This window comes from Culex quinquefasciatus, chromosome 3 (assembly GCF_015732765.1).
Source record: "Culex quinquefasciatus strain JHB chromosome 3, VPISU_Cqui_1.0_pri_paternal, whole genome shotgun sequence".
NCBI lineage: Eukaryota > Metazoa > Arthropoda > Insecta > Diptera > Culicidae > Culex > Culex quinquefasciatus.
The window spans coordinates 78,155,367-78,171,345 of record NC_051863.1 but is presented as its reverse complement, the minus strand read 5'-3'; the positions used below and the strand labels follow the sequence as shown (position 1 = coordinate 78,171,345).

At 39.9% G+C, this 15,979-nt stretch overlaps 1 protein-coding gene across 6 annotated transcripts in view; it reads right to left on the bottom strand.

The window, feature by feature from the left end:
- Nucleotides 1-15,979, bottom strand: part of LOC6037796 (protein TANC2) — a 141,231-nt gene that overhangs the window by 33,498 nt on the left and 91,754 nt on the right. For all 6 annotated transcript variants that reach the window (XM_038266208.1, XM_038266209.1, XM_038266210.1 and 3 more), the window contains 2 exons: nt 9,295-9,489; nt 4,933-5,090 (listed from right to left, as the gene is read on the bottom strand). In XM_038266208.1, the coding sequence (XP_038122136.1) occupies nt 4,933-5,090; nt 9,295-9,489 (353 nt within the window). The remainder of the gene's footprint in view (nt 1-4,932; nt 5,091-9,294; nt 9,490-15,979) is intronic.

The window sequence follows — 15,979 nt, the reverse complement described above, 5'->3', positions numbered from 1 at the left end:
AAATAATGGCTCTCATAATAAGTGGAGGCCAGCCAGCCAGCCACCACTGCTGGGGCAGATCTACAGCAGAGTTGGCCACAGAGACGTGTTGAACAAACCAAACTTAAGAGGCTTGAATGAACTCGGAGATGTAGGGGTTCATATCGAAGGTTAACCCTCTACGAAAATCACTAAAAAAAAAGCGTCGAGAATTTGTTATGCCTTATCTCATTAGATTTTAGTTTTATTCACAATGAATTAGGAGTAAATCGAGACAAATGAAGCAAATTTGGACTGTGAGTTCAATTTGTTGGGTGGTGACGCGCGGTCAATTATGTGGCATTGTGTGTGAAAAGAAGAGAATTTTGCTTCGTGTTTCATCCTGATTGGCTTGCTCAAGTCCTTCCTACATCATCGTTGATTGGGAGGCACGACGTCGTGTGAATTGTTGCATTAAAATAAGTTTAAGTATTACTGTAAATGACTGTAAAAAAGTCCTTCCTATATCATCAATGTCGTCTGGGTAATCGTGATGAAAAATTACATTTATTCAGTGTTTAAATACCTGTGCGCGAGTGTTTTGGTGTGCTAATTAGAAAGACCTTCCCATAGCATCGTTGCTCGGAAGGCTCGCCAACGGGTTTGTTATGAAAGTCCTCCCCATAGCATCGTAGCTCGGGAGGCATCGAAAAGCCAATACCTTATCCTACTAACCCAAAAAAAAATAATCACGTGATGCTTGAAGGAGATGCTGTGGATTCAACGGTCTCAAGCGGTATCAACAAGTATATAGCGAAAAACTATGTGCTTGATGAGTCTGCAACTTCAACTATCGGACTAACATTCCTCCCTTTTGTTGAACTGCAGGCTTCTTGGGAGGGCGCCGGTATTGACTAATAAAGTCGGGGTCTTCAGGGGTTAAACAGTGAACGGATGGTTGGCTCCCACTGATCATTTTTGATTCATTGTTTAACTTCAGCTGATCTGTCAATAACGGAGTAGCAGCTCATTGGCAGTCAACCATGCTCATGCTCATGCTCATGCTCATGCTCACAAATGAAGCAAATTTGGACTGTTACTTTTGCATTTTTTATTTGCTTCAAAAATATTTTTTTCGAAAATATCGAAAAATTTCACGAATTTTACCGAGAGTACTTTACTCGTGGGTTCATTTTCCAAAAAAATCACCATTCAAAAAAAAGTGTCGATACAAAGACCCGAACCCGAGACTTTCGGCATGTAGAACTGCGCCTTTGCCGTATCGGCCACCACGGTTTGATGATTAAGTGGCGGTAATTTGTTCATATAAGCCACTCATCCCTTAAAACATCCCATAATGAACGAATAAACATGATTTGTTGTTGTTGTAACGCGAAAGGTCTTTACTCTCGCCAAATTGTACTTTTCTCTGGTTTCTATTCGAAAGGACTATCCGCATGGACTTTAACTATGGGTGTATAAACATATGAAACACAATAGCTTATAGAACCTTTTCAACAAATAAAAACTGTAGACATTGAAAATCTGACCATTAGTTGCTGAGATATCGACGTTAGAAATTGGAGAACTGTTTGGGTGAGACTTAAAAAACTTCAATTTTCCTGTTTCTTTTTCTCTACGCCGCTGTATCTCAGCAACCAGAGGCTTAGACCAGTTTCTTAGACAAAATTGTAGGAATTTTTTTGAACTATGGACACTTATTTAATAAGTCAAAAAACCGGAATTTATCGGACAAAAATTTACTTTGAATGGCTTTATTTTGAAAACAGTGCACTTAATCAATAAAATTGTAAAGTAGTTTTCGATTGCTTATTCGATTTTACATTTAAAGAAATGAGTTCAAATTATTTTAAGAACAGGATATCATTTTTTTTTACAAAAATCCCTAATTAAAAAAAATCATAGCTCGTAATTTTGATCATCCATACTTATCAATGGCTTAAAAGATGCGTGGTTTTGTCCCATAAAACATAAAAAAAAACAAAAATTAAAAATACGGATTTTTGGAAATTATTTTTTTGTGAAAAAAAGTTAATTAAATAATCACTAATTGTTTTTGTCCATGTATCTATTTTTCTGAATAGTCCTCATCAATACCTACAACATTGCCGAAGCCACCAAATCGATTAAAAATTCATTAAAAAGTTACAGATTTTCGAATATTTACGTACCATTTTTGTATGAACAGCTGATAAAATTGTATGGAGATTTGTATAGGTGAACCAAAAATACAAATAATAAAATGGTCGAAATCAGCCGAGTTCGTAAAGAAATGAAATAAGGTAGTGTTCATGAAATCAGACATGCATCGGCACTAAGAGCTCTTCTTAACGGCACCCAGCTTGTTCTACATGGCATAGGCCTGTCTGTACAACTGGTAAACTGGCTACGGTCTTACTTGGTGGGTCGTTCGCTTCGGGTTCGACTAGGGACGAGTGTTTCAGCTGTTTTTGTGAACAATTCGGGAGTACCGCAAGGAAGCAATTTGGGACCACTTCTATTTATCCTGTTTTTCAATGACGTGCTGTTTTTGCTAGGACCAGGTTGCGCCCTTGTGTACGCTGATGACCTGAAGCTATTCCTGCCGATCAAAGCAACAGATGATTGCTGTCGACTGCAAGCTCTTCTGGACATTTTCGTCTCCTGGTGTCGGCGCAACAAGCTCGTCGTAAACATTTCCAAGTGCTTGGTCATGTCATTCACACGTAGCAAACGGATGATCTCGTTTGACTACAGCATCGATGGAGTCGTCCTGCAAAAGGTTGACCAAGTTAGAGATCTTGGGGTTCTGATGGATCCTAAGCTGACATTTGACCTCCAACGAGTTTCGGTGATTGCCAAGGCCAATCGGCAGCTTGGATTCATCTCCAAAATTTCGAAGGACTTTCGAGACCCGTACTGTTGGAAATCCCTGTACTGTTCCCTCGTTCGGCCCATCCTTGAATACGCTGCCATTGTGTGGTTGCCCTACCAGCTAACGTGGATTTTGCGAATCGAACGTGTGCAGAAGCGGTTCATCCGGAGAGCCCTGAGAAGCTTGCCCTGGAGGGATCCAGTTAATTTGCCTCCGTATCCAGCTCGATGTCGGCTGCTGAACATCCAACCCCTTCAGTCCAGGCGTACAACGCAGCAGGCAACTTTTGTTGCTAAGTTGTTGAATGGAGAAGTCGACTCTCCAAATCTGCTCTCTTATCAACTTCCGCACACCGCAAAGAACGCTTCGTGACTCAACGCTACTAGCCCGCAGATTCCACCGTACAGCCTATGGTTTCAACGAACCAGTTTCCAGCATGATCCGAGCCTTCACAGCAGTAGAAGATTTGTTTGAATTTGGTGAATCGTCTGTCCGTTTTCGTGATAAAATCAACCGTACTCAAACTTTTATTCATTAAGACAAACATTGTCAGATGAATGTAAATAAACAATTAAACAATTTGCAGGTTGTGTCGAGATAAAAAAAAAAAAAAAAAAAAACAATTTTCGTTTGAAGTAATGCTATGCTTGTTGCCACGCAAAAACCTCTTGTTTTTGGTATGAATAATGTGTAGAAAACATTGGTTCATTCGGAAAAACGATTTAGCGGTTCTTACGCTATATCTCACTTGGTTTTCAAAATTAATTCTCAGGGTCTTCGGGAGCCTTAAAGATTAGCGTAATTAGTGTACTCTAATCACTGGCACAACATGCTGGGCATCATCTACGCGAAATGCCAAACAAGTTCTTCTAAAAGAGGAGTTAGAGCGGATGCATGTCTGCATGAAATTCCTCTAAGTTTTTAGATTTGTTTGAATTGTTTTTATTGTTTAGAAGATTATTATTTTTACCCAAAGTCACCTCCCCTGACAGATTTTGCTTAGGAGGGATTCTCTACACAGCATTTTGGAATGTTGAAAATTTTGTGGGTTGAATATTACCTCTTTTTGAGTAATATAACCTATTTTTTTGTAAAAATGTGAAACTGACGAAAATTCACCAGTTTCTGATGTAATATTACACTTTTTTGACACAAAGTCTGTCACCATTCCCTGGTGAATATTACCATATTTTTTTCTGTGTAGAATCAGGTATTCAGTTTTTATTTGAATTCCTATTCATGAATGAAACTTGGTCCGTGCGTTGTATATGTTATAAGAAGCTAATTTGCATTATTAGTTTATCCAAAAAGATTTTTGGAAAATTTACAGAACTTTTTTAAAAAAAGTTGGGTTTTATTTATTTATTTACTCTGTCAGAGCAATGCCGGTTGAGGGTTTTAGGCGAGTCGAACTGTGCAAAACGGCAGCTGCCCAGGCTCGGGCTAGGGCCTTAAGATTTCATGGTCAAAATTCATTTTACGAGTTTGTAACGGTCATTTATCATTTTGGGGGCACCACGTAAAAGCATTGTTTGTTACGTCGTTCGCTCCAGCAACGGACGAATCTACGAGCGGAACCTATTCTATTAGCCATCAATGTTTTGCGCGCGCAAAAAAAAAGGAGGCCGCATATTTATAAAAAAAAATTGTATGAATTACATAAACCAGGGAGAATGTTGGCTTCGATTTGGTGGGCAACTCGCTGTTGGAGTTTCTTTTCTAGGCTTTGAGATTACTTCTTTTGCCGCGGTTGGCTGGTCGGCTCCATTCATCACCGAGTTAATTAAGTTTAAGGTCATACACTGACAACGGCAATTATCTATGCACGCAGATTGATATATTTATCACCGGCAGCAGCGGCTTAGAGGTGCAGCATTTCGCCATTATTGCCTTATAGTGATGGCTGGAGGGGTGTTTTAACTATGCTGAGAATTATTGCAGATGATTAGTTTACTTCCAAATCGGGTTTTGTGCAATTTCATATTATTTCAGCTTATGACAGTCTAATATATCAGAATTCTAAACGGTTCGATCGCTGGGATTCAGGTGTGATATGAGATACAAACAAATTTGTTGGTAAATTTACAATCCAATCTTACCTGATACGTTGGCGAAAAATGTCCACTTTGCTTGGCCTGTGATCGGCAAACGGGTTGTGGTGATCCCAGCGGGCTGAGCAGCGTCGTGGTGCTTCCAATTCCAGTGTCGTATCCGTGCATCTTTCTGCTCAAATAACCACCTTTGTTAGATAAAATGTCTGAAAAAGGAATGAAATGGAAGTTGTTAACCAACTGTTCAATTAGTTTAGAGCTTTGATATCTGCTCTTTCACTGATTTATTCTTGGTTCTTGCGTGACTAAATAAATACGTGTAATGGTCTCGAAAGTGGAATCTACAAATAAGATCAGAATATTAAATCGTGTCCCACCATCGTTATAATTCTGTATAGTACGACAAAATACAAGCCCATAAATCAGTAGCAGGCAGCACTTCTAGAGCCCTCTACACAGCGAAACAACGAGCAGAAACACATAAATTGCGGCATTTGATAATTTATTAATCCTGGAATCATGTGCCGTATTAGCCTCAGCCGATCGAGCTCTCTGTTCCGCTGGCCACTTTGGTTGCATCAGCGTAAAAATGCAGAAGCAGGAGCAGAGGCTTTTGCACAAACGCGGGCTTGTTTCGGCAATTTTTTATCCGATTAGTAGCTCGAAAATCGCATCTCTTTTGCACAGCCACCCTCGGATGGCGAACGCGTGATGATGCTGTCTAAAGTGCATGCCATATTACGTTAGGGTGGGATAACCTTCTCTTGATCAAAGTTTTTTTTTTATAGGTTTAATGTTTTTTTAAAGGTTTCCAATATCAAAATACATATTAGATAAAATGAACTTTAAAAATGTGTTCAGGTTTGTTTTTTTATGAGTTGAATTGAGACAAAAAATGTGTAAAAATGTTTGTTTCCGTATATTTTTTTAAACAAAAAATATTAAAAATTTATACAAAAATCATCATTGAGTATCAAGATAAGAACACAGCAAATAAAGTAGTAATCCAGCTGCGTGTAAAAGGCCTGGGTGTAAAATAAATGTTGCATTATTTTATGAAATTCTATGTAATATTACACCCTGAAATATGTAGCCCATCAGTATGGGAAACCTACTTGACCGAAATGTCAAGCTCATATATGCGTTTATCCTTTCAATTTTTCATCGGTCTGATGGCCGAGCGGGCTAAGGCGCCAGCCCTTACTGTTGGTGCTGGGTTTGAATCCCGTCGGTTGCAACTTTTTTTTTGTGAGTAGAAAAATTGTACATGCAGTGTGTAATATTAAGTGTTTATTTTGACGAAGGTGATGTGCATGATTTTGCATGCGATTTTACCATCGGATTTTTTGCTGTGAATGACACATTTTTGTTTCAAAACCATTAAACATTCAAAGTATTAACTAGCGAAAATGCTAATCACGGGTCTCTCACAGACCGTTATTATGAAAAAAATCCACCCAAACCAATGATTGGACGTGGTTCCTGGGACCATTCTGCACCTCTGGGCCGAGTTTCAAAATAATTGGATTAAGATTGTTGTGCAATCTACACAGAAAAAAATAATGTAAATTTGGAAGCTGTAATTTTGGAAGGTTGAATATTACCTCTTTTATGATGTAATTTTACCTCAATTTAGACTGAAAAGTTACATTACACCAGAAAAGTGATAAAATTACACATTTCCAGAGGTAAAATTACACCTTTTTTCTGACATAGAAGATGTACCCCTTCCCAGATGTAATATTACCATGATTTTTTTTTTCTGTGTAGTTTTCCTTTACTTAAAATTCCCTGATGAAGGAGTTTTTTTATTAAGGTATAAACTTTATAAACTTCTCCTTGATTTCTACTCGTGACACTAAAACTGACCGTAGGTATACCGTATATATACGAAATTTCTGCCGGCAAATATTTTGAAACTCGGCCCAGAGGTGCAAAATGGTCCCAGAAACCATGTCATAATAACGGTCTGTGGGGGACCCGTGGCTAATAACTTGCTTCATTTAAGACACTTTGTTGCGTTTTGACTTAGAAAGGGTTCAATCGAATATTACGTAACGTACAATTCGGCATTTTCAGATTCCCCCTCCCTCAAATAACTCAAATAAAAATTGAAATATAAATACATTTAGCGCAACACAATTGCAACCCCTCCACCCTAAAGATCGTACGTGATATTTGAATGAACCCCTACAAATTAGTGTAAAATGTTATTCATTGGTTAATTAGGGCCACAGTTGAACAACTCACCTTAAAATATTTTAATTCGTAGGGCGAATCAGAGTTCTGAGCACTTGGCTCCTTTTAAGACAGCCATTACTCTTTTTACTCATTTTCCTAGATCCTTCATCTGTCGTTCATCGCAAGTGCCTGCGCTAAATGCAGTTTATGCTACACAACTTTTGCTGGATGTTTTTATTTAAAATTAAACATTCACCCTCATTCTTGGCCCTACGCCGCCGTTGTCGTTGGTGCAGCTACTGACAGGCGATTCCTGTCCCCCAAAGTGGAAATTGAGCGCATAAAAACGTGTGATATGTTATTGAATTAATGCAAAGGATTAACTTAATGGACATTGTACGCGACCACCACCGCCAATCTGTGGCGCGAATCGTCTGTCGTTTCGGCGGTGGCCAAGTCTCTTAATGCTTCTGAGAGAGCGATTCGATCCGCACATTGTGCAACACGAAAGCGGTCGCTGCGATGAAAATGTTACCCGCGATCCAATCCATTGACAAGGGCAAGTGAGAATGATTGAATGCATGAAGCGGCAGAAAAAAAAAAACAAATTAAACTATTAAAATTATGTCACCTTTACGGCCAAGCTGCGCCAGTGGGCACCTCAAAATGTTGAAAAGTACACGAGCGTTGATTGAATGGGCAAGAACAAGTTTTTTTTTCGCGATTACTTGAGTTCGCTGTGATTGCGATTACGTTTTACGACCGCCCTTGGGTGGAATTATCCCGTAGCAAGTACCAATCCGTGTTAACAGGGAATGACTGTTGGTACGAAAAGTAATCAAGTCTTAATTTCGAAATCATCATCACCAAAAGCTAATGTCCGGTAATAACACGGATTCGCCATGATCTTCGCACGTCGCACGACGCGCTGCGCGGTGGACATGGTGTTTTGCGATAAGTCCACTCTTCTGGTAGAGTTCAAGGATTTTGGCGCAGATTGGACACGTTGATTGGTCGTTAACAACTATGCTTATTATGTAATGTAAGCAAAATCAATATGATTTTAGCATTGACTTGGTTGACGGGCTTCTGGCACGCCAATTGGTAAATGTCTCTCGCAATGATTGCGTTCTTGAGCCGAACGAGGCGATGACAGTTTTGTATGTGCGAAAATTGCCCAAGAAACATGTTCGTGAGGCATGCAATAAACGCTCCTCTCGACATCATTTATGTTCTGTTTTCGAAAGTGTGCCAATCTGTCAACGACATCAGTGAGGGACTACAGTACCTAAACTTGAACTGAATTGCATGCAGATAAATCAAAGAATATTGGACCAATCATTGAGGGTTAGGTAGCAGAAAGAAAAAGTGGTAGAAAAAAACAAGCCGTTTGCTGATACACCGTGTGGCTGATTGATATCATGATAAATATATCATTTGCAGAGTGGTGGACAAGAGAGCATAGAACCAACTTCCATATATGGAAATGGATGCAGTGAGTTATCCAGGTCAAGCTACACGCTCCGCGGTGCGTGCGTTAAGAGTTGGTAACACTTCCAAGATTTCACTTTAATAGACGCAGGATTTTTGTACTGTTTTTGAGAATAAAAAATATACCGTTAGAGGGAGAACACTAAAAAGAATCCCCAACACAAATATTAATCAATTCGTAGCTCACGGACACATAGAATAAAACTAATACACAAATATTCCGTAACTACTCAAGTAAAGAGTAAAGAGTAAAGAGTAAAGAGTAAAGAGTAAAGAGTAAAGAGTAAAGAGTAAAGAGTAAAGAGTAAAGAGTAAAGAGTAAAGAGTAAAGAGTAAAGAGTAAAGAGTAAAGAGTAAAGAGTAAAGAGTAAAGAGTAAAGAGTAAAGAGTAAAGAGTAAAGAGTAAAGAGTAAAGAGTAAAGAGTAAAGAGTAAAGAGTAAAGAGTAAAGAGTAAAGAGTAAAGAGTAAAGAGTAAAGAGTAAAGAGTAAAGAGTAAAGAGTAAAGAGTAAAGAGTAAAGAGTAAAGAGTAAAGAGTAAAGAGTAAAGAGTAAAGAGTAAAGAGTAAAGAGTAAAGAGTAAAGAGTAAAGAGTAAAGAGTAAAGAGTAAAGAGTAAAGAGTAAAGAGTAAAGAGTAAAGAGTAAAGAGTAAAGAGTAAAGAGTAAAGAGTAAAGAGTAAAGAGTAAAGAGTAAAGAGTAAAGAGTAAAGAGTAAAGAGTAAAATAAACAATAACTTACCATGATCGCTATCCTGGTGTACGGCCGGGTGGCAGATGGGGCAGATTTCGTTCCGGAACATGCACGAGTAGCACCGTTCATGGCCGCAGGTGTCTATCAGCTTTCGTTTTTTGCCCTTATCGAAGGGCATCTGGCAGCTAGGACAGAGTGCTCCGCCGGTTTCGTTCTCCAAAATTTTGCGAATCGCTGCCAAATCTGGAGTGGAAAGAAGAATCGAACCAGAAAGAATGGTAAGTGAAAATGTCAGTCGTGAAGTAATGTGAGAAATCGCCAGAGAGAAATGTGTTATTTATCATTCATTATGTGGACCTGCGAACTCTGATGGTCGTGCAATAATACGTGTAATAAGCGTACTTTTCTTTTCCCAAGTGCCAAACTACAGTTATTGTTTTAATGAAACCTTTTTGCTTCGCGTGGACCCCGGGGGCTCCGAAAGGGCACTCGCGGAAACGGCCATCGTGGTGGTCCGGCCAGGTCCCGTGATTGTTTTTTCATTACCCGTAAATAGCAGGGTTTTATGCGACGACCTGCAAACAGAGAGGGCCCATATTTTGTCGAGGGGGACTTAAAAAACGGCCTTTTCCAGCGGAAACAATGATAACTTTCGGTGTTGGCCCAGCGGCAGCCTCGGGATCTTTAGCTCGCTCAATGATCTGCTGTATACATAATGGCCCTGTGCCGTGCGGCCATGAGCTCGGAAAAAGGCACCAGAAGTACTCTCACGACCAATTTATGAGGTGAGGATACTGAATGGGATAGTAAAGGTCAACTGATTTTAACTGGTAATAACTTGCAGCAGTATTTGAATGATTTTTTGTTGTTGTTTAAGCAAATTTCTCTTTGCATTTGCGACTGCCTCAAGTAGACAGTTAGATTAGGTTTAAATAATGTGAAAATTGAATCAATTATAATGAAAATAAGTTCACATATTCCCACAACGATACATTGTATCACATTTTGGTGACTGCAGTACTTCCTGGTACAAGCAAAACCCCCAATCCAAAACAAGTTGACACAATCCCTTTCGAAAGTGCGGCGCTAAGCTCCGTGGTATCGCGGGGGGAAATTAATGTCGGTTCAGTATGGTTTTGACAGCGTCCGACATTTACACGATCTCTAATTAATCAGATTGATCGCCGATCAAATATTAGCATACGCGGGAGAAATTCGCCTTCGACAAGCGGGCAAGCTTTCGCAAAAGATTATGAATTTACGAGGGTACAAGGTATAAAAGCAGCAGCTCAGCGGAAACCTCGTCGGAGATAAAAGTTGACATCGGATTGCTTCTGTGTTTTCTGTCGGAATAAATCTTGGATGGAGCCAACACCGGCCGGTGCCACTGGTCGTTGGTATTAATCGGTGAACGTTAACGCTTTTCAGGATATATTTTTTTATTGTTGCAACCCGAGCTGTGTGATGTATTGCAGTGAAAGTTTTGGTTTCATTGCATCCTGGATACTGTAATTTTGTGATAATGAATGACTTATTTGAAATAAAAATGATTATTCTTTTGAGAATTCGGAAAATTTAAGCTTCAATGAAAATCTTTCTATAGCAACTTGCCAAAAAACTCCCGCTAAATTTTCATGGTTTTAGCTTTGGCAAAATTGTCAGAAGAAATAAATTCATTAAAGACAAATATTCACAACCTCTCACTGCTCGGGGTTCCCCCGGGGGTCGATATCTATCACCCGTCGTTACTTCCGCGCGCTCGCGGTTAACATTTCATGCGATAATGAAAATTAATAAACACATAAGCTGACACACGCCAAAATGCGAAATCGAGTTTTGGCCAATCTCGGCAGGGGGTTTCGGTGGCATTTCACTTTTGGAACATAACCGTTTTTTTCCTCAACCCGGCACCATCCCGTATGCTAAACCGGGCTCGACCCGCGTATCGCAAAGGAAAGTGACAGGTTCGAGCCCCGGCGTGCACAGGTCACAGTAGAAGTCGTCGTACTCTGCGTCGTAGCTTGTAGCAAATGATTTATATCCGCTAGGCGGCTTTTCCTTGCGCCACTCACAAACATCGACAGATTTAATTAGACGCGAACGACTAGCAAATTAGAAAAATGTCAAAATAATGTGCAACATGTTAGCACTGTCGTACGGTTAAGGTCCATGTAGTATTTCTTGTTTTGGCGCGGGATGACTGGGAGGTTACGGAGGGCTCCCCGGCCAGACTGTGAGTTGTACGTGCTGGGCAAGAAAATTAGATATTATGTGTGGAGAAGTCGAACCTAAGGGACTGATAACAGGATAGACGCCAGCTGGGCACAGCGAGTTCATATCTCGGGGGTGGACCACGTGAAGCGATTTCGAAGTCGTTATCTTACTCGTGGAAGGATTAAGAAACCCAAGTAAATCCATAATATAAGTACAACGCCATCGACTATGATTTCATCCTTTCCAACTTATAATGCCACTCCCGTTTGGTGGTTCAACAAAACGGCATCAGATTAAGCTAAGTCCACTCAGGTAATCTGATGCTATAAATCATATTTACGAATGCGATTCCGGGCTGCTCGATCGACCTTCAAATTACACTCGACATTTTTTATGCTAAAATGTCAAGTATTTCTCATCTCAGATTCGCTGCTGCTGCTGCTTTGTGTGATTAAAAAATGCCGACCATAAATTTGTCTGGGTCCGAACGGGGCAATTCCACTTGTTTGTCATGTTCCGCGCGTGCAGTGCGCGCGAATTGCTGAGCCACCGAATTGACGTTGTACGGTGAAGCACAGTGTTTCTCACGCGCCGTCACAGCAGCATGCCCGACTTCAAGGCGAACGAAGGACTTGAGCGTGAAGAACGTGGTCGAAAATAGCCTTTTTAGCTTATTATTCTTGCGGAAATGAATGCGACCTGAAATCATGTTTAGATGTTTAGTAGTTTTAATTAAGCCGTTACAGGTTTTACTTAATCAATGATTGTGTTTTAAATTGGATATTCACAATCTATCACAATATTACAAATAGATTTTAGAAAGATTGTCTTTTGTATTCATTTTAAATATACATTGCTTCAAAGGCTATTATATTATTAGGTTATTTAACATATTGAAACTTCAATTTGAATTAGATTGAACTCGCCATTTTTGAAGTTGAGTCAGTCAACGCTTCAGTTTCGTCAAGGTATGATAGATTTGAGTTCCCAGAACGTGCTCCAATCGACAGAATTGACTTTTAGTGAACTTAATGAAAATACAAAAAATTGTAAATTAAGGATATAGATGGTGTGGAATCAGTTTAAACAACCATGCTTAAGATTGATTCCATAGCACTGGCCCGAAATTTAGAATGTTATTTATTGGAAAAATATTCATTAAAATACAATTCTGCCAATTGGAGCGTATTCAGGGAGCCGAAATCTATCATACCTTGACGGAACTCAAGCGTTTACTGCAATCAATATAAAAAATGTCGAGTTTTGTTAATAATAAGTTCATTTTGTATACATAGGTAACAGAGTTCAAGAGATCCTTTCAGCTGTGTGTTACACTAATTCATGTTGAAGGAATCGAACTCAATTTAATCTAATCTCTTCGAACACAAGGGTAGCCAGTCCGAAAAAAGCATCCTGGTATAACTTTGTGGTTAGAATACGCTCTAAGTTCTTGTCATAATTAATGATTGCAGTACATTAAAGATCCCCGAAGTATATTACACACATTATAGCGGCCATGAGTACTGCGTAGCATTGATCGCATAAAGCAGATTCTATGAACGTATACGCATGGATGAATCAAATTATCAGGAGTGACAGGAGGCGTGGACATACCGTATCAAATGCGTTGAGCTTTTTTATAGAAACAATGTGGATTTGTAAACAAGCCGTCTATTTTGCTGATTCCTAATGTTAACATCCACTGACGAGAGTAGAAGAGATTGGGTTTTAAAAAAATACATGAGCCCATTTTTTGTTTCGCTTGAATTATTGTATTTACTTTACGTTCAACAAAAAAAAATGTGCTCTGAATTTTTATTTCACATATTTACAATTAAAAATAAAACAGTTCTCAACAAATCTGTATCTGTACCACCACTGTTTTTAACTAGCCACAAATATCGTATGAACTCAGATGAACATGATCCGGACTGCACTTCATAATTGTCTTAGTAAGTGCAGAGTTTGGAAATGATTTCCTGTGCGAGTAAACCAAAAGGTAATAACTGTAACTTTCGCTTTCCAGACACTGGTGATGTGTGGTAATGGAGGCAAAGGTTCGGCAGAAACAAGGTGTGCGAAATTTAATCACTTGTGTAAAAAGTGAAATCGCCAGGGATGCCACGGAAATTACTCACGAGTAAAAAAAAAACCCCTAGCAGTAGGGTTCCCAGCCCGATGTAATATGCTGTGACGAGCCGCGAAATGCCGAGGAGAAATGATCGCTCAAAAGTGAGGCAAATAATGATGTACAAATATTTTGACAATTTAACCGCCACTTAGGACCACGCGGGAAGTTGAGCCGAGATCGCGCTCAAGTGGTTCGATTTACATGCATATCCGCTGCGCTGTTGCTTGACCAGGGCTGCTGAAGTGGCTTGGTCAGCAATCAAGCGCCGGCCACGCTGATGCTGATCATGGAAATCATAATTTCACTGAATGGCACTAATTGAAGGGCCAAGTGATGGAGTTGCATAAGTTTAAAAGGGTCCAATTTCAACGTTGATTTGGCCTGGAGCCATTTTGGAGCCGCTCGGGGAAAGTTTCTTCGTTGTCATCATGTCATCGATTGTTTTCGTAAATTTCCGCCAAAAAATGAGATAAACTACTAAACTGCTTTCAAATATTAGGGGTTGAGTCTAAAACAGTTGCTAGATGTTATGTAAGATTCATTATAGGAACAAGGCCCTGTTATCGCTTCGTTGAATCCTTCTATACTTTGGAAACGTTCACGTATTGGATCGCCCAACGAAGGTTCACCTCGAATGGTAGTTGAGTTGAAAGTCAGGACAGCCCACCGAGCGGCGCGAACTTGTACTGCGAGGAAAGCACATTTATACACATCGAGATATGAATTATGAAACGCCGCACGGGTTCGAATTCGATGCCATTCTCCTTAATCATCGTCAACGGAGCGCAGAGCCAACGACTAGACTAGACGGTCCGATATCCGAACCCATGAACCTCTGAAGCCGGAGTGTTTTATTGTGAGTAATTACACCTTTCTCCCATGGGTTGCGAAATTTCTAGCAAAACAGTCCAACCGTGTTTTGGCAGATTGGTTGTGCGAGTTGCAGAAATTGGCTCGTTTCTTAGTAGTATCCCCGGACCGAATCACTCGACTTCTCGGAGTTCAGGGCGCCCGGTCGTGGTCTGCCTGGTGGTAGACCGCAACTTGGAACACCGGTGAAGGGCGACTTTCTAACTCATTCCGTGCAGATTCTGTTGGTTGCGGTGCAATGTGGATTAATGATTGATGACCTGCACTCTCTGGTCTAGCTATGAACCCGTGCGACAATAAAAATGACAGACCTGTGAACCCTTTGATCCGACCCTCTGGAAGTTGTGTAACTTTTCGTGTATCCATGTATGAAACACTGGAACCCATTAATGAACTGCTTTTAATTTGAAAATTGATTAATATTCTCCTCGTGTCTACATCTCAAACGATCCAAAAAGGTGACATAAGAAAAACAGAGCTAAAAGCCGCATTTGATTGTACCGTTTCCAATCAAGGATGATCGTCGACTAGCACGTTGAGCAACCCAGAAATGCATCAGAAAAATGCACATTATGCATATTAGAAGTCGTTCGTCAAGCACGAAAGGCCCGAAATCATTCGAGAGAGAGGCACAAAGGTTCGAAAACATAATGAGCTGTTGCTTCATCGAGCGTGAATTTCGATCCGATCCGAGTCGAGCCGCGGCCAAATTGAGTGCCAAGCCTTTCTTCAACTTCTTCTTCTGGTGAGAAGCGTTCGCATCGTTGAATTGATTCTATGCTGTAAAATTGAGGCAAGTCAATCCAGCCAACCTGGGACCAGGAGTGTTTCGTGCATCCAAGTGATTCTTTATGCTGGCTTTGGGTCGTTTCGTAACCATCAGAGAATGAAACAATCTTTGTTTACGACACGAAAAGAGCACATTGAACAGCGGCTGCGCAAACAGAAGACGCGCGGTGTAACTTCCATTCAAAGATTAATCGATTCCGATAAAATATGTAACTCAATGAATTTGTTTCTTGGGAACGTTCGATGGAGAGGCTCGTTCGCTTGTTTCGAAAGAACTGAACCCGTAGAACGGATTTCTGCAACGTTGGGCTGTGATTGTTTATTTAGGCGTCTCAAGAAGATTTACAGAATATTGAAAAGCAATTATGTTGGTAATTATTGATGTAGCAAATCCAATCCACAACAAACTCGTTTGACGCACCCTCATTCAATATTCTCAATTAGTAAACTTTTCATGTACATTTAAATGGCAGAATTTGCTGATACTTCTGAACTGTTGACTTTCGGCAACGTTAGGTTGAAGATAAACATCCATGCAAGCAAAATTTGCTATTGGAAATACTAGAACAAAACGTTGCAATTCTGGTTTTTTAAAAAAATGAGTGATCAAATTTAATCGTATAGTCTTCTGGTCGTTGGTTCTTTAAAATTAACTTGAATACTCGAAAACGCAACCAATTGGAAACAATTGGGAAAAATAATCCAATTTAAATCACACTTATGTGGATA